Consider the following 24,543-nt stretch of genomic DNA (forward strand, 5'->3'; position numbering starts at 1 on the left):
TCATAATATTACCCAATAGCTATAGGCTGCAAATAACTGTAATTTTTACATGGATTACATGTAATATTGTGGGTAGAATGGTGAAAGTGTTTCCGGCAAGCTCATTTTAGTCGAATACCACTATCGTTTTTGCCCGAATTTGAAGATTTGTGTCGTACGCTTACGGGGGTTGGTCTCCCAATGATTTTGTACATGTGAAAAAAATTTGGATGATCAGAAACACATTTATTCTACGACCCACGACTGACTTTGGGATGAAATTAATTTTATTTTCCTAAGGCCTAACGTACATGTATTTGAGGCCATCTATGTATGCATGTAAGTAATATTGACGATGGTCATAGAATTATTATTAAATTTTATTTTATTATATTCGCAACTTTCCATTCAATTTATTATTACGAATCAAATTTAACAACAACAAAAAGACTAATTTTGTTTAGTTCTGCTATTAATGATTTGTTTTTAAAAAATTTGTTGTAAAATAGTATACATATATAGAGGATAATAAACGAGTTACCAGTTATTATCAAATTTATGTCCCGAGTGAAATAATTTTCAGTTGTCACGAGCTTTAGCGAGTGACAAATGAAAATTATTTCACGAGGGACATAAATTTGATAATAACTGGTACCGAGTTTGTTATTCTATTTATTACCTCAGCTACTTTTTCTCTAGAAGCCTTTATTTTCGACGCACATGCACGAAAGGCCAACCTATATAGAAACGATGTAAACCACTTTGCGCACTTTCTGAGAATTGCTATAACTTTGTAATTTAATCACGTTCATAAATAATTTAAAAAACCCAAAAGTGTTCTTTATTCTGCTAGAAAATCTATAAGGAATTGCATTAAAATGACATTTTGTTATAAATTTAACACCAAAAACAAAGAACCGTAAACGCAAACATGACGTCATTTTGTGTGTTTGCCAAATCGTGATGACGTCATATTTAGTACCGACAAGGTCATTGGTTTCTGAGCGTCAAATTGTCCAATAGTATTGTTCGTTAGACCAATGCAGAATATTTCTCACTGAGAAAATATGGAAAATATTTTCCCTGTTATGAGTGACCGCTGGGGTAATACATATATATATATATATATATATATATATATATATATATATATATATATATATATATCCGTTTTTCAAAAATATAATACAATAAATCGATTAGAGGGAAATCTGTTTGTAACGCCGCATGTGCAATCCGTGAATAAATCGTATTGGGCATATGTCTCCAATAAACAGATGTTTGAACCGAGTTGGTGAAATAAAAATTATGTCTAAAATAAAATTTAAATTAAATTAAGAAGACTCAACCTTAGGACTACGGCTTGTTTAACTTGGACTTTGTGAAATCGGGCATTTTTTTTGTTTGTTATATATATTTATTAAAAACACAAATCTGCCTGCTCCCTTCTCACTATATAGCATGTGATCTCTCCCACGGGCCTGATACACATATGCATCCAATGTGGTTAAAAGCAGCTCAACTTGTTTACATATTATAGTCATAGATCTGTGAAGCTGACTTCAATCAAAGAAAGAAATGTTTTATTTAACGACGCACTCAACACATTTTATTTACGGTTATATGGCGTCAGACACATGGTTACGGACCACACAGATTTTGAGAGGAAACCCGCTGTCGCCACTACATGGGTTACTCTTTCCGATTAGGAGCAAGGGATCTTTTATTTGCACTTCCCACAGGCAGGATAACACAAACCATGGCCTTTGTTGAACCAGTTATGGATCACTGGTCGGTGCAAGTGGTTTACACCTGCCCATTGAGCCTTGCGGAGCACTCACTCAGGGTTTGGAGTTGGTATCTGGATTAAAAATACCAAGCTTAAACTGGTTGACCTGACTTGTGCGCAACCAATGATGGTTCCTTTGAATTCGAAGTTGTGTTTTAGAATGTAACACAATGTGTGTGACGTAATTTTAACAACAAATGTAGAGCCATGTTCCAAGAATTAGTGACTTTATTTTATCGTTATAAATAAGGCTTAAATAATGGAAACAAAATATATAATAACTACATTTTTATTGCACATCTTTAAGTGGTAAACTGCATTTAAAGGTTATATAGTCCACTCTTACAATATAACATTTTCAACGATCTCCCGAAATTATTTTCTCACGTGTTTTCCCGCCATATTTGATGATACCAGAATCATGACTGATGTACAAGAATATGCGGATGTCGTACAGGAATTTAGGGGTGCTTTGGTTAGTTTATTACCTAATTATACTGTCATAAAATATATATGTGTGTTGACAAACAGTATCAATGATTAATTAAAACGACACCTAATCAGTCTTACGTTAATGACCCAACAAAGCGTTTGGGCATGAGTTCGACCCGTACCCCCGTTTCAGACCGGGCCTTTCATTGGTAAGGCCTAAGGATAGGGCTAGGGTTAGTCTTTAGAACCTATATGGAGGGGTACGGGTCCAACTCTTTCCCAAATCCATTTTAGTAAACAAAAGTAAAACACCTTCCGGTAAACAGGAAAGAGTGTGACGTTTCTAACTGCGTTCAGGTGCATGTGTTTGCAAGAAGTATTGTAACACGAATGTGCGGTTCGTCATTTTCCATTTTTACGACCACTACATGAAAAAATATATGTTTCTTAACTATGCACAGTTGACGAACACTTAGTTAAATATTTTTTTAAACGGATAAATTCAATTTGTCAAGCGTTCTGGTCCGGTCCGCGTTTTATCAACACACATCGCTAAAACTTGATGTCAATACTGATAGGCATTACGTTTATACCAGTGAATAGTTTGTAAAATATAAAAAAATGTTTAATGAATTGATTCATAATTAACACAATTTATACACTCAAAATTATTTACAATTATTATGAATGGATTACGACTATTATTCACTACAATAGAGGCACATAAATGTAGCATACCTTTTGCAAATCGAATGTAATAATTGAAAACAAATTCTAACAACAGGGGTCTTAAAAATTGTAAAAATTAAATGCTTTGGCCTCGTTGATCTGGCACGTGAGGTCATGTGACACGCACCGAATATTAATTCATCTTTCTCCATTTTAAGTCAATTTCTATGAGTCATGTGGACCCCATATCGGTAATTTTAAGGAATAAACAAAAACGACTTAATAAAATTAATGGTTTTAGGGGTTTGTAAAGTTTTGTATTTAGATACTTACTTTTCTGAATTTTATTGTTTATGAAAATGTTCATGAACTGTGAAGAAAAACCTCATAAATGAATGACATGCCGATGACAACAAATCGGATGTTGATTGCGCGAACCATGCAGAAAGCAAAAACAAAGTGAACGGAATTTGAAGCATAACACAGTTAGGGACGTTGACGATGCATTATAAATGAAACTTGCATTCATTTGGAATACCAAACCTAGTTATTATATGATCCAAAATATTTTAATTGAACTACGATCGAGGGAATTCCACGACACGCTTCATTTTTAAAATTTGGGAGTCTTGTAAAAAGTCATAAAAATACGGAAAAACAGACTTGTAGTGATGAGCCTATATATACGACAACTGTATAATGTATTTGTGGATTTTATATAAATGTTCGCCATGTATAGAGACTTGGCAAATGAGGGCCGGCTATATACATGGCAAATAATAAAAAATATATTATTTCATGACGAAAATAACCGCAAATATGCTAAAATAAAATAATAAACAGTCAGAACATAACTCACCATTTATTATTATTATTGTTATTATTATTATTATTAGGCGTGTGTGCAGATTATTTTGACTGGTTCGCAAAGTGGTATTTCGGTTTTAATGTATAGCGTAAAAATGTACTGTTGCATGTTTTGTCGTTCAAAGGTTGGCTAATTATTACTTAACCCAGTTGAATCCAGTTCTACGTGCAGGGACAAGTTCAGCCTGCCGTTTGTGCGTGTGTGCATGCACGTTAATCTTGCATTTTTATAGCCAAAACTACTCCAGATAAAACACCGCCTCTCCGCCCCAAAAAGGTAGTAATAGGCTAATAATAATAATAGTAGTAGTAGTAGTAGCAGTAATTGTGTATTATTATTATTACATGTATTATGATGTTGATAAAATCACATCACAGTGGGTGGGGGTGGTTGTTACAGACGTTACATAAATTTAGAGGGGGACCCGGGAGCTTTACTAGAAGCCTATAAAAAAGTATTTTGATTTTTATTTGCCCTTGCAATTTTGAGCATTTGAAATGTGACTAAATACAGCAAAATAACCTTTTAGTCATATTTATTTACGGTAAAATTAACTTTTTTTTACAAAATTTACGTAAGCAACCTCAAAATTGCAATCAGTGAAAAATTATTAAGTTCAAGCCCTGTTGTTAGTTTCTCTTTCAGTTAATCTACCTCAGCCGCTGATAATTTGTAATTGTTATTTTTATTTATTTATTTATTCATCATCATATTATTATTGTTATTATTATTATTATTTATTTATATATTTATTATAATAAATTTTTTGTTAGTACTGTAGGGACAATATGACGTTATTCATATATCTATAGAAAACGTACATAAAAGGGTCCGCTAAATTCATATACTCCCCGTCCCTTGTTCAGAAAGACCGGCCTCGGTGGCGTCGTGGTTAGGCCATCGGTCTACAGGCCGGTAGGTACTGGGTTCGGATCCCAGTTGAGGCATGGGATTTTTAATCCAGATACCGACTCCAAACCCTGAGTGAATGCTCCGCAAGGCTCAATGGGTAGGTGTAAACCACTTGCACCGACCAGTGATCCACAACTGGTTCAACAAAGGCCTTTGTTTGTGCTATCCTGCCTGTGGGAAGCGCAAATAAAAGATCCCTTGCTGCTAATCGGAAAGAGTAGCCCATGTAGTGGCGACAGCGGGTTTCCTATCAAAATCTGTGTGGTCCGTAACCATATGTCTGACGCCATATAACCGTAAATAAAATGTGTTGAGTGCATTGTTAAATAAACCATTTCTTTCTTTCTGTTTCTTTCTGTTCAGAAAATGCACTGTTCTTATGTATTCCTCCTGTTCAGATGGTTCAGTAATATGGATCAATCAAATACATGTACTTATTTACCGCCTATATACATTTTTGCTGTATATATAGCCAGCCCTCGTTAGTGGAGGCTATAGACACGGCCTTCGTATATATAGTCACATCGTATATAAACACCGTCTAGTTCAGAGTATTCTTTATAAATGTAACAATTCCTATCCCAAGTCAGCTGTTATGGCATATTTTGTATAATAATGAATTTGACAAGGTGGAAAATGACGGTGTTTGTGATCCAGATGTTTAGAGTTTTTCGCATACAACTAACGATAAATTTACCTATAGCTGCAAAGGCCTAACTAGTTGGGATTGTCGACGTTTAACATGCTTCTGTTACTAAAATAAATTAATGTATAAGCTTAATATCATTCAGTACATGTTTTTATTAATTTTTAATAACTTATTTTCATTGGGTTTTTTTCTTTCTATTTACCCTACGCGCAGAGGATGGTCAAGCATTCTCGTTACACAAGCTTGGTAAATCGTTTTGGCACTGCGGTTATTTGGGGAATGCCCGTCACATGATTCAAAATAATACGTCACACCTCTGCTCTCCAATTAGCCGTTATTTTTCTCAGAATTATGGACCGTACCCATAATTCAATTATTTTTATAAAATATCAATAATAAGTGTGATATGGTGGTGATGTAGATGGTTCAATAAAGTACTTTTAGGTACAAATCAAATGTATATATTGTCATATAATACTTTGTTGGGTCAATAATTAGGTCAACCATCCGTGACAGAGCGTGTTTAAAGTTTGTGGCTAGAGGATTTTATAAACAAATTTACAAGCCTTGATGGGGGCAGGACGTAGCCCAGTGGAAAAGCACATGATTGATTTCAACTTATTTTCGTGCTTATATCCAATTAAGCTTCAAGCACGCTGTCCTGGGCACACACCTCAGCTATCTGGGCTGCCTGTCCAGGACAGTGGGTTAGTTGTTAGTTTGTTAGTGGTTAGTGAGAGAGCAGAGGTTGTAGTGGCCTTACACCTATCCATTGAGCCCTTAAGAACTCGCTCTGGGTTGGAGCCGGTACCGGGCTGCGAACCCTGTACCTACCAGCCTGTAGTCCGATGGCTTAATCACTGTGCTACCGAGGCCAGTCGAAAAGCACATGCCTGTCCCCATCGGTGGGCCCATTGGACTATTTCTTGTTCCAGCCAGTGCACCACGAATGGTCTATCAAAGGCCATGGTATGTGCTATCCTGTCTGTGGGATAGTGCATATAAAAGATCCCTTGCTACTAATGAAAAAATGTAGCAGGTTTCCTCTGACTGTTAAAAATGACCATATGTTTGACATTTAATAGCCGATAATTAATAAATCAATGTGCTCTAGTGGTGATGTTAAACAAAACAAACTGTAACTGTAGAAGCTCTGTTATACACTCATGTCACATTAACAAACATACAAAATATATAAGCGCAATATACCGATACGCTAGAAAAATATTGCGATACATGTATTGTTCAAAATGTATATTGTGGTATAGCAGGTATATTGAGCATCTTTAATATGTTGTGTTACAATGTAGCATATTGAATACTACTTCAAAACATATCTTAGAACAGTTATGAAAAATGTGACTTGTAGTTGATAAATAAGACTTCTACATGATGTAGATGTATCCCAGTCAAATCTGCTAATAGACTGGTCTGATTAATTTTGTTAAAAGTTCTGCATAGTATGTTTTTCAGTAGAGCTGGGCAGTAAACCGTATATACCGTTTGTTATCAATATCGTGTCAATACCAATTTGCTGTACCAAATAAATCTCAAAATACTGATATTTCAATTTAAAAAAATATTTACCGCCATTTAGTAAATCACCAACAATATATCTGACGAATGCAAAATAGCTAAAAAGGAGAGAGAGCGAGAGAGATGTGGGCCTTGTGTATGGAATTTAATTTTGTCTTAAACTCGAGCATGCATTTAAAGCCAAGTGTACTGAAAATACCGCTCAGTATCGGTATTGTGTCCAAACTGAATACTGTACCGATACTGAGGTAAATTGCCCCAAAACTACTGATACCGATACCAAACTTGAAATTTCAATACAGCCCAGCTTAACTTTTCAGGAGAGGGTACAAAAATCATTGCAGCACTACTTGAACCCTAACCCTTTAGAAAGCTGAAGTTCAAAGAGGTGTGTGGGCGGATGTTTTACATGACACATTAAATACGTTTGTTGTGTTTGTAGAACCCTGGCCGACTGAAGTTGCAGAGTAACAGTGTGATCTTCAAGAACATGAAGACCGGTAAGATCGACCAGTTCCAGAGCGCGGACGTCGAGAAGGCTCAGTGGCTGAAACGAGCCAAGGGATTCTGTCTGAAGCTGGTGCTGAACAACGACACCATTCAGAGATACGACGGCTTTAAGGAAACTGTACGTTCCCCTGTGTGATAGTCAGATACATGTACAGTTTATATATATGACAACAGGAGGGTGTGTTTAAGTAAATATAAATATGAGAGAGATACGACGGCTTTAAAGAAACTGTAAGTTCCCCTGTGTGATAGTCAGATACATGTACAGTTTATATATGTGACAACAGGAGGGTGTGTTTAAGTAAGTATAAATATGAGAGAGATACGAAGTAAGTATAAATATGAGAGAGATACGACGGCTTTAAGGAAACTGTAAGTTCCCCTGTGTGATAGTCAGATACATGTACAGTTTATATATGTGACAACAGGAGGGTGTGTTTAAGTAAGTATAAATATGAGAGAGATACGACTGCTTTAAGGAAACTAAGTTCCCCTGTGTGATAGTCAGATACATGTACAGTTTATATATGTGACAACAGGATGGTGTTTTTATTATAAATATAAGGTAGATACAACGGCTTTAAGTAAACTAAGTTCCTCTGTTTGATAGTGAAATATAGGTACATGTACTTATATATGACAATAGGACAGTGTTTTTATTATAAATATGAGAGCGATAAGACAGCTTTAAGGAAACTAAGTTCCTGAGTGTGATAGTGATATACATGTACAGTTTATATATACATGACAGCAGAACAGTGTTTTTATTATAAATATTAGAAAGATACGATGGCTTTAAGGAAACTGAGTTCCTCTGTGTGATAGTGAAATACATATACGTTTATGACAACAGGACGGTGTCTTTAAGTATAAATATGACTACCTGTACAGCTCATATTCATACTTATTTTGTCTGGAAAGTTGGTTGAATTGACAACATGCTGTGTCCATGGTGTCATTCAAGTGAACATGTTCCACATATGCAAGATTTTGTATCACACACATGTTCAATAAAAGGTTTTGTTACTGCAGTCAGAAAGGTCTGTTACTATACTAGTATAGTGAGGAACGTTTTGTTACTGCAGTCAACAAAGGTCTGTTACTATACTAGTATAGTGAGGAATGTTTTGTTACTGCAGTCAGAAAGGTCTGTTACTATACTAGTATAGTGAGGAACGTTTTGTTACTGCAGTCAGAAAGGTCTGTTACTATACTAGTATAGTAAGGAACATTTTGTTCAGTATCACGTCGTGATTCAGTATGCAAGTTTTAAAGATTGGTGTACAATTTTAAAACATTAAACTGTAGTTGATAATCAATTTTTAATTATAAAAGTAGACACCTGATGTTATAAAAGTAGACACCTGGTATTATAAAAGTAGACACCTGGTATTATAAAAGTAGACACCTGGTATTATGAAAGTAGACACCTGGTATTATTATAAAAGTAGACACGTGGTTTTATAAAAGTAGACACCTGGTATTATAAAAGTAGACACCTAGTATTATAAAAGTAGACATGTGGTTTTATAAAAGTAGACACCTGGTATTATAAAAGTAGACACATGGTTTTATAAAAGTAGACACCTGGTATTATAATAAAAGTAGACACCTGGTATTATAAAAGTAGACACCTGGTATTATAAAAGTAGACACCTGGTATTATAAAAGTAGACACCTGGTGTAAAAAGTAGACACATGGTATTACAAAAGTAGACATGTGGTATTATAAAAGTAGACACATGGTATTATAAAAGTAGACACCTGGTATTATAAAAGTAGACACGTGGTTTTATAAAAGTAGACACCTGGTATTATAATAAAAGTAGACACCTGGTATTATAAAAGTAGACACCTGGTGTTATAAAAGTAGACACCTGGTATTATAAAAGTAGACACCTGGAATTATAAAAGTAGACACCTGGTATTATTATAAAAGTAGACACCTGGTATTATAAAAGTAGACACGTGGTTTTATAAAAGTAGACACCTGGTATTATAAAAGTAGACAAGTGGTATTATAAAAGTAGACACGTGGTTTTATAAAAGTAGACACCTGGTATTATAAAAGTAGACACGTGGTTTTATAAAAGTAGACACCTGGTATTATAAAAGTAGACACATGGTTTTATAAAAGTAGACACCTGGTATTATAATAAAAGTAGACACCTGGTATTATAAAAGTAGACACCTGGTATTATAAAAGTAGACACCTGGTATAAAAAGTAGACACATGGTATTACAAAAGTAGACATGTGGTATTATAAAAGTAGACACATGGTATTATAAAAGTAGACACCTGGTATTATAAAAGTAGACACGTGGTTTTATAATAGTAGACACGTGGTTTTATAAAAGTAGACACCTGGTATTATAAAAGTAGACATGTGGTATTACAAAAGTAGACATGTGGTATTATAAAAGTAGACACATGGTATTACAAAAGTAGACATGTGGTATTATAAAAGTAGACACCTGGTATTATTATAAAAGTAGACACCTGGTATTATAAAAGTAGACACCTGGTATTATAAAAGTAGATATGTGGTATTATAAAGTAGACACGTGGTATAATATTATAACAGTCGATTTTTATTTCTTACTACAGTGAAATGTTGCTTTGCTAGTTTAAGATTGTTTATTTGACAGGACTACGAGAAACTCTCGAGCTTTGTTTCCAAGTACTACCAGACGTCTCTCGAGAAGGTTGACCTGTCAATCAAGGGTTGGAACTGGGGCAATGCTGAATTTAAAGGTTTGATCATCAAAATATCATGTTTCAGTTACTGGTGTATGACCTGTCAATCAAGGGTTGGAACTGGGGCAGTGCTGAATTTAAAGGTTTGATCATCAAAATATCATGTTTTAGTTACTGGTGTACGACCTGTCAATCAAGGGTTGGAACTGGGGAAGTGCTGAATTTAAAGGTTTAATCATTGAAATTTCATCGTTTAGTTACTAGTTCAGTATAATTGTTATGTCTTGTTTATCTACAGTACTACATCCTTGATTAATTTTATGTTCCCACAAATATGCACAACAGAATTTCAAGGTATGATCAGTTACATTTGTTCTCTGTTAAAAATATTATTTGGTTTAATTGATCTACATGTTTTTCCCGTCTGTTATTTTGGAAGTGTTTGATATAGCAGTTTGAATTCACTGAGAACTAATCTTAAAATAGCATTATTCAAACATCAGAATGGGGCACACATGTAAACACTGATATCAGCATGTTGATTACATGTAAACACTGATATCAACATGTTGATTGCATGTAAACACTGATATCAACATGTTGATTGCATGTAAACACTGATATCAACATGTTGATTGCATGTAAACACTGATATCAACATGTTGATTGCATGTAAACACTGATATCAACATGTTGATTGCATGTAAACACTGATATCAACATGTTGATTGCATGTAAACACTGATATCAGCATGTTGATTGCATGTAAACACTGATATCAGCATGTTGATTGCATGTAAACACTGATATCAGCATGTTGATTGCATGTCAACACTGATATCAGCATGTTGATTGCATGTCAACACTGATATCAGCATGTTGATTGCATGTAAACACTGATATCAGCATGTTGATTGCATGTCAACACTGATATCAGCATGTTGATTGCATGTAAACACTGATATCAGCATGTTGATTGCATGTAAACACTGATATCAGCATGTTGATTGCATGTAAACACTGATATCAGCATGTTGATTGCATGTAAACACTGATATCAACATGTTGATTGCATGTAAACACTGATATCAACATGTTGATTGCATGTAAACACTGATATCAACATGTTGATTCCACTAGTGGCTAGGTCGGGAATTGTAGTGTCCATTGCATTTCGATTATTTCTATTTCTAGAATTGACAATCTTTTATTTTTATTTCAAATGTCATTGTGAATTTGTTGTTTAAGATCAAAAGAGTTATATTTTAATGTGAATAATTGTGTCTGTCATTATTATCAGGAGAGCGATAGAAAGCTGGCCTGTTGTTTTCAATCAACGAGACTCGCTATGTGTAATAATCTCTTTCTTCAGTCTGTTGTTTTCAGTCAGCGAGACTCGCTATGTGTAATGATCTCTTTCTTCAGTCTGTTGTTTTCAGTCAGCGAGACTCGCTGTGTGTAATGAGTATCTTTTGATGATTTCTTTCTTCAGTCTGTTGTTTTCAGTCAACGAGACTCGCTGTGTGTAATGAGTATCTTTTGATGATTTCTTTCTTCAGTCTGTTGTTTTCAGTCAACGAGACTCTCTGTGTGTAATGAGTATCTTTTGATGATTTCTTTCTTCAGTCTGTTGTTTTCAGTCAACGAGACTCTGTGTGTAAGGAGTATCTTTTGATGATCTCTTTCTTCAGTCTTGTTTTTAGTCATCGAGACTCGCTGTGTAATGATCTCTTTCTTCAGTCTGTTGTTTTCAGTCCATGAGACTCGCTGAGTGTAATGAGTATCTTTGATGATCTTTCTTCAGTCTGTTGTTTTCAGTCATCAAGACTCGCTGTGTAATGATCTTTTTCTTCAGTCTGTTGTTTTCAGTCCACGAGACTCACTGTGTGTGATGAGTATCTTTTGATGATCTCTTTCTACAGTCTGTTGTTTTCAGTCATCAAGACTCGCTGTGTAATGATCTCTTTCTTCAGTGTTGTTTTCAGTCAACGAGACTCGCTGTGTGTAATGAGTATCTTTTGATGATCTCTTTCTTCAGGTAATGCCCTGCATTTCTTCGTGGACAAGTCTCTGGCGTTTGAAGTTCCCCTCACCAATGTGTCGCATTCAACCCAAGCGAAGAACGAGGTGACGATTGAGTTCCACCAGAATGACGACGCGGCTGTCACGTTGACTGAGCTGAGATTCCACATCCCAACCGATGCCAACGCCGACACCGACCCCGTGCAGGTGACTCACACTTCATACGTCACGCTTCTGTCAGGGTGGGGTATTGTTGTTAGCTTTCATGTTTATTAGTCCCCTTCACACTTCATACATCACACTTCATACATCACACTTATGTCAGGGTGGGGTATTGTTGTTAGCTTTCATGTTTATTAGTCTCCTTCACACTTCATACATCACTCTTCTGTCAGGGTGGGGTATTGTAGTTAGCTTTCATGTTTATTAGTCCCCTTCACACTTCATACATCACACTTCATACATCACACTTCATACATCACACTTCTGTCAGGGTGGGGTATTGTTGTTAGCTTTCATGTTTATTAGTCCCCTTCACACTTCATACATCACACTTCATACATCACACTTCATACATCACACTTATGTCAGGGTGGGGTATTGTAGTTAGCTTTCATGTTTATTAGTCCCCTTCACACTTCATACATCACACTTCATACATCACACTTCATACATCACACTTATGTCAAGGTGGGGTATTGTTGTTAGCTTTCATGTTTATTAGTCTCCTTCACACTTCATAAATCACACTTCATACATCACACTTCTGTCAGGGTGGGGTATTGTAGTTAGCTTTCATGTTTATTAGTCCCCTTCACACTTCATACATCACACTTCATACATCACACTTCTGTCAGGGTGGGGTATTGTTGTTAGCTTTCATGTTTATTAATGTTTATTAGTCCCCTTCACACTTCATACATCACACTTCATACATCACACTTCATACATCACACTTATGTCAGGGTGGGGTATTGTAGTTAGCTTTCATGTTTATTAGTCCCCTTCACACTTCATACATCACACTTCATACATCACACTTCATACATCACACTTCTGCCAGGGTGGGGTATTGTTGTTAGCTTTCATGTTTATTAGTCCCCTTCACACTTCATACATCACACTTCATACATCACACTTCATACATCACACTTATGTCAGGGTGGGGTATTGTAGTTAGCTTTCATGTTTATTAGTCCCCTTCACACTTCATACATCACACTTCATACATCACACTTCTGTCAGGGTGGGGTATTGTATTTATAGTCCTTCACACAGGGAATGCCCATTTTCATACTATAGAATTTACTACACGTTATTTATTTTGGGGCCGATTGTTTTCTCAATTGCACATAAAAATAGAATCTTTGTTGTTATTTCCAAAACACTTTTATCATTTTTTTTTAAGTCAAACCAAACTAAAATTATTTACAAAAAACATTTTTTACGAGCATGGGCCGGACTATAGGCTTCATGTTGCAGGGTGGGCCGGACTATAGGCTTCATGTTGCAGGGTGGGCCGGACTATAGGCTTCATGTTGCAGGGTGGGCCGGACTATAGGCTTCATGTTGGAGGGTGGGCCGGACTACAGGCTTCATGTTGGAGGATGGGCCGGACTATAGGCTTCATGTTGCAGGGTGGGCCGGACTATAGGCTTCATGTTGGAGGGTGGGCCGGACTATAGGCTTCATGTTGGAGGATGGGCCGGACTATAGGCTTCATGTTGCAGGGTGGGCCGGACTATAGGCTTCATGTTGCAGGATGGGCCGGACTATAGGCTTCATGTTGGAGGGTGGGCCGGACTATAGGCTTCATGTTGGAGGGTGGGCCGGACTATATGCTTCATGTTGCAGGGTGGGCCGGACTATAGGCTTCATGTTGGAGGATGGGTCGGACTATAGGCTTCATGTTGGAGGGTGGGTCGGACTATAGGCTTCATGTTGGAGGGTGGGCGGACTATAGGCTTCATGTTGCAGGGTGGGCCGGACTATAGGCTTCATGTTGGAGGGTGGATCGGACTATAGGATTCATGTTGGAGGGTGGGCCAGACTATATGCTTCATGTTGCAGGGTGGGCCGGACTATAGGCTTCATGTTGGAGGGTGGGTCGGACTATAGGCTTCATGTTGGAGGGTGGGCCGGACTATAGGCTTCATGTTGGAGGGTGGGCCGGACTATAGGCTTCATGTTGGAGGGTGGGCCGGACTATAGGCTTCATGTTGGAGGGTGGATCGGACTATAGGTGTCATGTTGGAGGGTGGGCCGGACTATAGGCTTCATGTTGGAGGGTGGATCGGACTATAGGATTCATGTTGGAGGGTGGGCCAGACTATATGCTTCATGTTGCAGGGTGGGCCGGACTATAGGCTTCATGTTGGAGGGTGGGTCGGACTATAGGCTTCATGTTGGAGGGTGGGCCGGACTATAGGCTTCATGTTGGAGGGTGGGCCGGACTATAGGCTTCATGTTGGAGGGTGGGCCGGACTATAGGCTTCATGTTGGAGGGTGGATCGGACTATAGGTGTCATGTTGGAGGGTGGGCCGGACTATAGGCTTCATGTTGGAGGGTGGGCCGGACTATAGGTGTCATGTTGGAGGGTGGGCCGGACTATAGGTGTCATGATGGAGGATGGGCCGGACTATAGGTTTCATGTTGGAGGGTGGGGCGGACTATAGGTTTCATGTTGGAGGGTGGGCTGGACTATAGGTGTCATGACGGAGGGTGGGCCGGACTATAGGTGTCATGTTGGAGGGTGGACCGGACTATAGGTGTCATGATGGAGGATGGGCTGGACTATAGGCTTCATGTTGGAGGGTGGGCCGGAATATAGGTGTCATGTTGGAGGGTGGACCGGACTATAGGTTTCATGTTGGAGGGTGGGCCGGACTATAGGCTTCATGATGGAGGGTGGGTCAGACTATAGGCTTCATGTTGGAGGGTGGGCCGGACTATAGGTTTCATGTTGGAAGATGGGCCGGACTATAGGTTTCATGTTGGAGGGTGGACCAGACTATAGGTTTCATGTTGGAGGGTGGGTCGGACTATAGGCTTCATGTTGGAGGGTGGGCCGGACTATAGGTGTCATGACGGAGGATGGGCCGGACTATAGGTTTCATGTTGGAGGGTGGACCAGACTATAGGTTTCATGTTGGAGGGTGGACCGGACTATAGGCTTCATGTTGAGGTTTGGCCGGACTATAGGTTTCATGTTGGAGGGTGGACCGGACTATAGGTTTCATGTTGGAGGGTGGACCAGACTATAGGTTTGATGTTGGAGGGTGGACCGGACTATAGGCTTCATGTTGAGGGTGGGCCGGACTATAGGTTTCATGTTGGAGGGTGGGCCGGACTATAGGTTTCATGTTGGAGGGTGGGCCGGACTATAGGTTTCATGTTGAGGGTTGGCCGGACTATAGGTTTCATGTTGGAGGGTGGGCCGGACTATAGGTTTCATGTTGGAGGGTGGGCCGGACTATAGGTTTCATGTTGGAGGGTGGGCCGGACTATAGGTTTCATGTTGAGGGTTGGCCGGACTATAGGTTTCATGTTGGAGGGTGGGGCGGACTATAGGTTTCATGTTGGAGGGTGGGCCGGACTATAGGTGTCATGACGGAGGGTGGGCCGGACTATAGGTTTCATGTTGGAGGGTGGGCCGGACTATAGGCTTCATGTTGGAGGGTGGGCCGGACTATAGGTTTCATGTTGGAAGATGGGCCGGACTATAGGTGTCATGACGGAGGGTGGGCCAGACTATAGGTTTCATGTTGGAGGGTGGACTGGACTATAGGTTTCATGTTGGAGGGTGGACCGGACTATAGGTTTCATGTTGGAGGGTGGGCCGGACTATAGGTTTCATGTTGGAGGGTGGGCCGGACTATAGGTTTCATGTTGGAGGGTGGGCCGGATATAGGTTTCATGTTGGAGGGTGGGCCGGATATAGGTTTCATGTTGGAGGGTGGGCCGGACTATAGGTTTCATGTTGAGGGTGGGCCGGACTATAGGTGTCAAGTTGGAGGGTGGGCCGGACTATAGGTTTCATGTTGGAGGGTGGGCCGGATATAGGTTTGATGTTGGAGGGTGGGCCGGACTATAGGTTTCATGTTGGAGGGTGGGCCGGACTATAGGTTTCATGTTGGAGGGTGGGCCGGATATAGGTTTCATGTTGGAGGGTGGGCCGGACTATAGGTTTCATGTTGAGGGTGGGCCGGACTATAGGTGTCAAGTTGGAGGGTGGGCCGGACTATAGGTTTCATGTTGGAGGGTGGGCCGGATATAGGTTTGATGTTGGAGGGTGGGCCGGACTATAGGTTTCATGTTGAGGGTGGGCCGGACTATAGGTGTCAAGTTGGAGGATGGGCCGGACTATAGGTTTGATGTTGGAGGGTGGGCCGGACTATAGGTTTCATGTTGAGGGTGGGTCAGACTATAGGTGTCATGTTGGAGGGTGGGCCGGACTATAGGCTTCATGTTGAGGGTTGGCCGGACTATAGGTTTCATGTTCATTGGTCCCCTACTGGTCCAGAACTTATTGTGATGTTTTCATTTTTAGGAGTTCTACCAGAATGTGTTGGATAAGGCCGATATTATCCAAGCTACTGGAGAATCCATTGTGACCTTGCAGGAAGTGCAGTGTCTCACGCCAAGGTCAGTAGAATGAGCTGTATTTGGTTTGGAGGGAATTAGTTATTAACTTAACATTTGTTACCATGGAAACCTGGGGCCTAATTCACGAAACGTTTGCAACTTACTGATCTCACAGTTCAGTGTAAAAGTACACAAAGGAGAGTGCAGTGTTGCTTAAGATGCCTTCGTTAATGACGTCCCTGGTTGTTGGTTTCTAGTTTATCAATCTACAGACAGCACTGTAGCAGAGACCAAACAAAGGTTATGTTTGGTTTGAATACTAGACTTCACATGCGTTTATTTGCATGATGTTTATTTCTCTTTGTCTGTAATGATATAAAGCGGGACACACCCTGGAACACATTTCGATTTAGCCAGTTTTCAGAAACGTAGAGTATTTCCTTGAGAATCATTAAAATGTTAATTTGAGGAATACTTTATTAGCCAAAGTCTAAATTTTGTGGCCATTTTGTATGCATTTTAGCAATTGGCTAATTTTGCAATATACAGAGTAAAATTTATTGTAACATTATGATGCAATTAGTGTTTGGGCTAGGGTATTTATATATATTTTTAAAAAGCAGTTTTGCTCTTTGTGTGTTGTTTTGCAGAGGTCGATATGACATCAAGATTTATCCCACGTTTCTTCAGCTTCACGGTAAAACGTTTGATTACAAAATCCCGTACACAACGGTTCTCCGTCTCTTCCTCCTCCCACACAAAGATGGCCGACAGATGTTCTTTGTCGTAAGTATTCATAAACTAATTCTCTAACTAATCGTATCACACCAAACACTGTTATTATTTTGTAATGACCGGGTATCTGTAATTTGGCACTGAAATATTTTCTGTATTCTGAAAACGAATGCGCTGTGCGTCCAGTTTATTGTTATTTTAGGGAGATGCAAAATGACATATTGAATTATTCATATTAAAAAGTAGCTGTGTTAGCTACCATTAAGTATATAGTAGGGTTAGGGGGTTTTAAAATAAAAAAATACAGATTTGGTAATGTTAATAAATGTATTCAACCACAGGTTAATCAAGAAAATAATAGAAATCAGGAAAATATAGACATTTTTAAATCCGTTCATGACTATTGTAAGGACTAAACGATTTGAAACTTAATAGCACTGTTACATTTCTCTACCTGTACTGTTTCTACTAAACGATTTGAAACTTAATAGCACTGTTACATTTCTCTACCTGTACTGTTTCTACTAAACGATTTGAAACTTAATAGCACTGTTACATTTCTCTACCTGTACTGTTTCTACTAAACGATTTGAAACTTATTAGCACTGTTACATTTCTCTACCTGTACTATTTCTACTAAATGATTTGAAACTTAATAGCACTGTTACATTTCTCTACCTGTACTATTTCTACTAAACGATTTGAAACTTAATAGCACTGTTACATTTCTCTACCTGTACTATTTCTACTTAACGATTTGAAACTTAATAGCACTGTTACATTTCTCTACCTGTACTATTTCTCTGTACGTACTTTTCTGTTAATTATCAACTATTATATTTTATTAGTGTTAGTTATTATAAGTACTTAGTCTGACATCTTGTCTCAGCTTGTTTGTAAAAACATGTAGGGAAAGGTCCTAATATAGGCTTGTAGCCTGTCGACCAATCCCACCAGAAAAAAATGGAATAAATATTGTGTAAACTAAGTACAGGTTACCTGATTTAGAGATGTTTTTTTTGCTTTGTGTTAATTTTAGGTGGTGGTGGGGTCTTTATTTTCCCTACTACTGATAGTATTATCAATGGCCATGGTATAGTAGCATATAAAATTAACTTTTAACCACTTGTTTGACATCTACGATCTAACTATCTCATCTTGTTTTCTCTCTAGGTGAGCTTGGATCCCCCGATTAAACAAGGTCAGACTCGATATCACTTTCTCATCCTGCTGTTTAGTAAGGACGACGAAATGACGGTTGAACTCAACCTGTCCGAGTAAGTGATCTCTGACCTACCTTGGTTGTCATAGTTACTGTATATAGTCATTTAGTGTTTTCATTTATATATCTAACAACCTGTGTGATGCCTACAAACTAACTGCCTGGTTGGCACTTTACGCAGGCTATGTCGTATGCAAATGCCTGCCTTAAAATCATTCAGTAATTTGTTTTAAATATGCTTAAAAAAGATAAAAGTACAGGGCTTCTAGATTATAGTAGCCCCACTCCCATGGCTAGTGATATTCAATGGTGGGCTAGTAAATAACTACTGTTGCCATGCCAGACAGGGCTTCTAGATTATGGTAGCCCCACTCCCATGGATGGTGATATTCAATGTTGGGCTAGTAAATAACTACTGTTGCCATGCCAGACAGGGCTTCTAGATTATGGTAGCCCCACTCCCATGGATAGTGATATTCAATGTTGGGCTAGTAAATAACTACTATTACCATGCCCGGCGGCTAGTGAATATTTTGGGTTAAATGTGCAGTTAAGTCTATTTTTTAAATATGAATATCCTGCCCCACCCCCACCCCCCAATGTTAGTGTGTTTGAGCTTCATCTTGTATCTCCCTCTTTAGGTGACATATTTGATTATTACTAATATTATTTATTAAAATTGTATTAACTTAAAGTAGGGCTAGTGAATTTTTAATTGTGGCTAGTAAATTTTTAAAATCACTGATCCCATGGCTAGTGGATTTGATAAACATTCTAGAAGCCGTGAATTAATTCTTATGAATACAAAATAATGAAATTAACACAGGTTGGGGAGTACTAGTGACTAAAACTAAACTCATTCTACTGCATAGAGATTTAGTTAGGGCATTTTGTATTGAGCAGGATGGTTACATGTTGATTTGAGTTGTCACAATTGTATTTGTCGACAGCGAGGACCTGCAGAACAAGTACGAAGGTAAACTTCAAAAAGAGATGACAGGACCCGACTACGAGGTCGTCAGTAAGATTTTCAAGGCCATCACCACGAGGAAGATCACAGTGCCGGGCAGTTTTGTCGGGTATGTTGATGTTACCTGACAGTATGATACAGCTAATAGGTTTTAATATTATCATGTTACTCTGACAGTATGATACAGCTAATAGGTTTTAATATTATCATGTTACCTGACAGTATGATACTGCTAATAGGTTTTAATATTATCATGTTACCTGACAGTATGATACTCCTAATAGGTTTTAATATTATCATGTTACCTGACAGTATGATACTGCTAATAGGTTTTAATATTATCATGTTACCTGACAGTATGATACTCCTAATAGGTTTTAATATTATCAAGTTACCTGACAGTATGATACTCCTAATAGGTTTTAATATTATCATGATACCTGACAGTATGATACTCCTAATAGGTTTTAATATTATCATGTTACCTGACAGTATGATACTGCTAATAGGTTTTAATATTATCATGATACCTGACAGTATGATACTCCTAATAGGTTTTAATATTATCATGTTACTCGACAGGATGATACTCCTAATAAGTTTTAATATCATCAACAGTACGTTGATTGTACCGGACAGGATGATACAGCTAATAGGTTTTAATATTATCATGTTACCCGACAGTATGATACTCCTAATAGGTTTTAATATTATCATGTTGCCCGACAGTATGATACTCCTAATAGGTTTTAATATTATCATGTTACCTGACAGTATGATACTCCTAATAAGTTTTAATATCGTGTTACCTGACAGTATGATACTCCTAATAGGTTTTAATATTATCATGTTACCCGACAGTATGATACTCCTAATAGGTTTTCATATCATCACCAGTACTTGAATGTACCTGACAGTATGATACTGCTAATAGGTTTTAATATTATCATGTTACCTGACAGTATGATACTGCTAATAGGTTTTAATATTATCATGTTACCTGACTATGATACTGCTAATAGGTTTTAATATTATCATGTTACCCGACAGTATGATACTCCTAATAGGTTTTAATATCATCACCAGTACGTTGATTGTACCGGACAGGATGATACAGCTAATAGGTTTTAATATTATCATGTTACCCGACAAAAAAATTATCATGTTACCCGACAGTATGATACTCCTAATAGATTTTAATATTATCATGTTACCCGACAGTATGATACTGCTAATAGGTTTTAATATTATCATGTTACCGGACAGTATGATACTGCTAATAGGTTTTAATATTATCATGTTACCGGACAGTATGATACTGCTAATAGGTTTTAATATTATCATGTTACCGGACAGTATGATACAGCTAATAGGTTTTAATATTATCATGTTACCTGACAGTATGATACTCCTAATAGGTTTTAATATTATCATGTTACATGACAGTATGATACTCCTAATAAGTTTTAATATCGTGTTACCTGACAGTATGATACTCCTAATAAGTTTTAATATTATCATGTTACCTGACAGTATGATACTCCTAATAGGTTTTAATATTATCATGTTACCTGACAGTATGATACAGCTAATAGGTTTTAATATCATCACCAGTACGTTGATTGTACCGGACAGGATGATACAGCTAATAGGTTTTAATATTATCATGTTACCCGACAGTATGATACTCCTAATAGGTTTTCATATCATCACCAGTACTTGATTGTACCTGACAGTATGATACTGCTAATAGGTTTTAATATTATCATGTTACCTGACAGTATGATACTCCTAATAGGTTTTAATATTATCATGTTACCTGACAGTATGATACTGCTAATAGGTTTTAATATTATCATGTTACCTGACAGTATGATACTGCTAATAGGTTTTAATATTATTACATGAAAATAATACTTAACGATTCAAATATAAACTTTATTTTAGATATTTATAAACATTTTAAGTGAAAATATGTGAGTCAGAGTTTTATATTTGTACACCCCTCAATGTGGTTTTTGTCAAAAATTAATCCAGTGGTCAGAAGGTTAAATAAAGCTTGAAATTAATCAGGCTTGTTTTTCTTTTCTGTTTATAATACCCACTTATTTGTGTTAATTATATTGTACATCATAGCAACTTAAACTTTCTTGTTCTGATAAAGTTAGTGTAACTCAGTGGTTGACTATTGCTACCAATCTTCAGTAGAGCTGTTCTGTTTTTCCAGTTCCAACCACTGCTACACAGTTTGTATATGAGTAGCACAGTATGTGTTAGCTTGTCTGAGATATGTATATTAAAATAGCCTTTGCTTCATAGATATCAATACATGATGTTCTGAATGCTGTTCAAACCATTCCTTTGATTTGTGTGTAACACTAACACCGGAATGCCGAGGTCGGGTTTATTAAGATGTCTGTGTGTCGTTTCAGCGCATCTCACACGCAGGCAATCAGCTGCTCGTACAAAGCAGCCACGGGTCTCCTGTACCCGCTGGAGAGAGGCTTCATCTTCGTGCACAAGCCACCCATCCACATCCGCTTCGATGAAATCGCCTATGTCAACTTCGCCAGGAGTTCGGGCAGCACGCGGTCCTTCGATTTTGATGTGGAGTCCAAGTCGGGAACTGTGTACAACTTTGTCGGCTTAGAGAAGTAAGTGGTGCTGGCTTGTGAGGCATTTATTATGCTAATATTTATTTAGTAACTTCAATTTTAGACTTTTGTACATTTGTGTTTGCATTATTTAAGCAGTTGATTTTTAAAAATGAGTATAATTCCGTTTTTTTACACATTTTTAACTACATGTTTCCAAATTGTGTTTGCCTATTTATAATTATAGTCCATCCCACAGGAAACACTTTTTTATCCTATTGAATTTACTACAAGTAACTTATTTGTCAGCCAATTGTTTTCTAAATTGCACTCAAAAATAGTATATATATTTTGTTATTTCCAAAACATTCTACTTTTCTTCTGACGTCAAAGCAAACTGAAATTATTTACAGGAAAAAACCAACATTTTTGTAGGAGGATGGGACAGACTATAAGTGTTAAACTGATTGTTATTGAAACATCTAAATTTATACTTTCACAGGTTCATCATGTTAAATAGAAGGACACTTTTGTGTCTGAATTAAAAAAATATTGTTAGTATCTTTCACTACTGGTGAGTCACATGCTTGAATGTAGTTTTAAAATTTTAATTTGAATTGCTGTAATTTTAAAAACATTAGACGTAGTGTATTTTTATGTATTATTATTAAGAGTATTTTTATTCATATCTTTTAGAGATGAATATGGAAAGCTGTTCGACTTTATTACTAACAAAAAATTACGGGTGAAAAATATTGGAGGTAAATCGGCCAAAAAGGTAAGTTGAAAAAAACTGTTAGAATTAGTTTAATTGTTGCTACACAGACTTTAAAACCTGCTTAAATTTAATTGCCTCTATATTAAACTAAATTTAAAATATCATTGATCAACATTTCAAAGACGTATATTGGAATAGGAAAGAAATTTAAAATAAATACAAGTTTTAACATTAGAATACCTTGCTCACCTGTTACACTGTTATCTGTACCTCACCAAATAACAAAATTAAAATATATTAACCTGATATTCTATATGTAATGATACTCATTATGATGATGATATCTGTAACAATATTTTCAGGATTGCATGGATCAAATATGATCATGATACAACAATTATAACAATTTTATCTGACAATGTTTTCTGGATTACATTAACCAAATATGATGATACAACAATTGTGATGGTATGTGATGTTTTCAGGATTACATGAACCAAATATGATGATACAACAATTGTGATTTTATGTGATGATGTTTTCAGGATTACAACGACACGATGGACGACAGCGACGAAGACAAAGGCGAGCACGATGCGTACCTCGAGAGGATGAAGGACGAAGGCAAAAACCGCCAGGACGACGACTTCGACGACGACAGTGATAGTTCAGGTATTTAGTTGTTTTACAAGTCACAAAAACCACCAGGACGACGACAGTGATATTTCAGGTATTTAGTCGTTTTACAAGTCACAAAAACTGCCAGGACGACGACAGTGATAGTTCAGGTATTTAGTCGTTTTACAAGTCACAAAAACCACCAGGATGACGACTTCAGCGATGACGGTGATAGTTCAAGTATTTACTTCTTTTACAAGTGGCAAAAACCGCCAGGACGATGAGTGACGACGACAGTGATAGTTCAGGTATTTAGTTGTTTTAAAAGTCACAAAAACTGCCAGGACGACGACAGTGACAGTAATAGTTAAGGTATTGATAGTTAAGGTATTTAGTCGTTTTACTTGTTTCACAAGTCACAAAAACTGCCAGGACGACGACAGTGATAGTTAAGGTATTTAGTCGTTTTACTTGTTTCACAAGTCACAAAAACTGCCAGGACGACGGCAGTGATAGTTAAGGTATTTAATCGTTTTACTTGTTTCACAAGTCACAAAAACCACAAGGACGATGAGTGACGACGACAGTGATAGTTAAGGTATTTAGTCGTTTTACTTGTTTCACCAGTCACAAAAACTGCCAGGACGACGACAGTGATAGTTAAGGTATTTAGTCGTTTTACTTGTTTCACAAGTCACAAAAACCACCAGGACGACGACAGTGATAGTTAAGGTATTTAGTCGTTTTACTTGTTTCACAAGTCACAAAAACCACAAGGACGATGAGTGACGACGACAGTGATAGTTAAGGTATTTAGTCGTTTTACTTGTTTCACAAGTCACAAAAACCACCAGGACGACGACAGTGATAGTTACGGTATTTAGTCGTTTTACTTGTTTCACAAGTCACAAAAACCACAAGGACGATGAGTGACGACGACTGTGATAGTTAAGGTATTTAGTCGTTTTACTTGTTTCACAAGTCACAAAAACCACCAGGACGACGACAGTGATAGTTACGGTATTTAGTCGTTTTAC

General features: G+C 37.4%; 1 protein-coding gene across 1 annotated transcript in view; it reads left to right on the plus strand.

Moving 5' to 3' along the window:
• Positions 1-1,956: 1,956 nt before the first annotated feature.
• LOC121367344 (FACT complex subunit SSRP1-like) overlaps positions 1,957-24,543 on the plus strand; it is a 33,900-nt gene continuing 11,313 nt past the window's right edge. The window contains exons 1-11 of the mRNA XM_041491450.1: positions 1,957-2,243; positions 7,277-7,462; positions 9,994-10,099; positions 12,081-12,271; positions 16,615-16,709; positions 17,300-17,435; positions 18,558-18,661; positions 19,557-19,685; positions 22,009-22,230; positions 22,867-22,948; positions 23,434-23,560. Of these exons, the coding sequence (XP_041347384.1) occupies positions 2,190-2,243; positions 7,277-7,462; positions 9,994-10,099; positions 12,081-12,271; positions 16,615-16,709; positions 17,300-17,435; positions 18,558-18,661; positions 19,557-19,685; positions 22,009-22,230; positions 22,867-22,948; positions 23,434-23,560 (1,432 nt within the window). The 5' untranslated portion in view covers positions 1,957-2,189. The remainder of the gene's footprint in view (positions 2,244-7,276; positions 7,463-9,993; positions 10,100-12,080; positions 12,272-16,614; positions 16,710-17,299; positions 17,436-18,557; positions 18,662-19,556; positions 19,686-22,008; positions 22,231-22,866; positions 22,949-23,433; positions 23,561-24,543) is intronic.

The sequence above is a fragment of the Gigantopelta aegis genome, chromosome 3, assembly GCF_016097555.1.
Source record: "Gigantopelta aegis isolate Gae_Host chromosome 3, Gae_host_genome, whole genome shotgun sequence".
Taxonomy (NCBI): domain Eukaryota; kingdom Metazoa; phylum Mollusca; class Gastropoda; order Neomphalida; family Peltospiridae; genus Gigantopelta; species Gigantopelta aegis.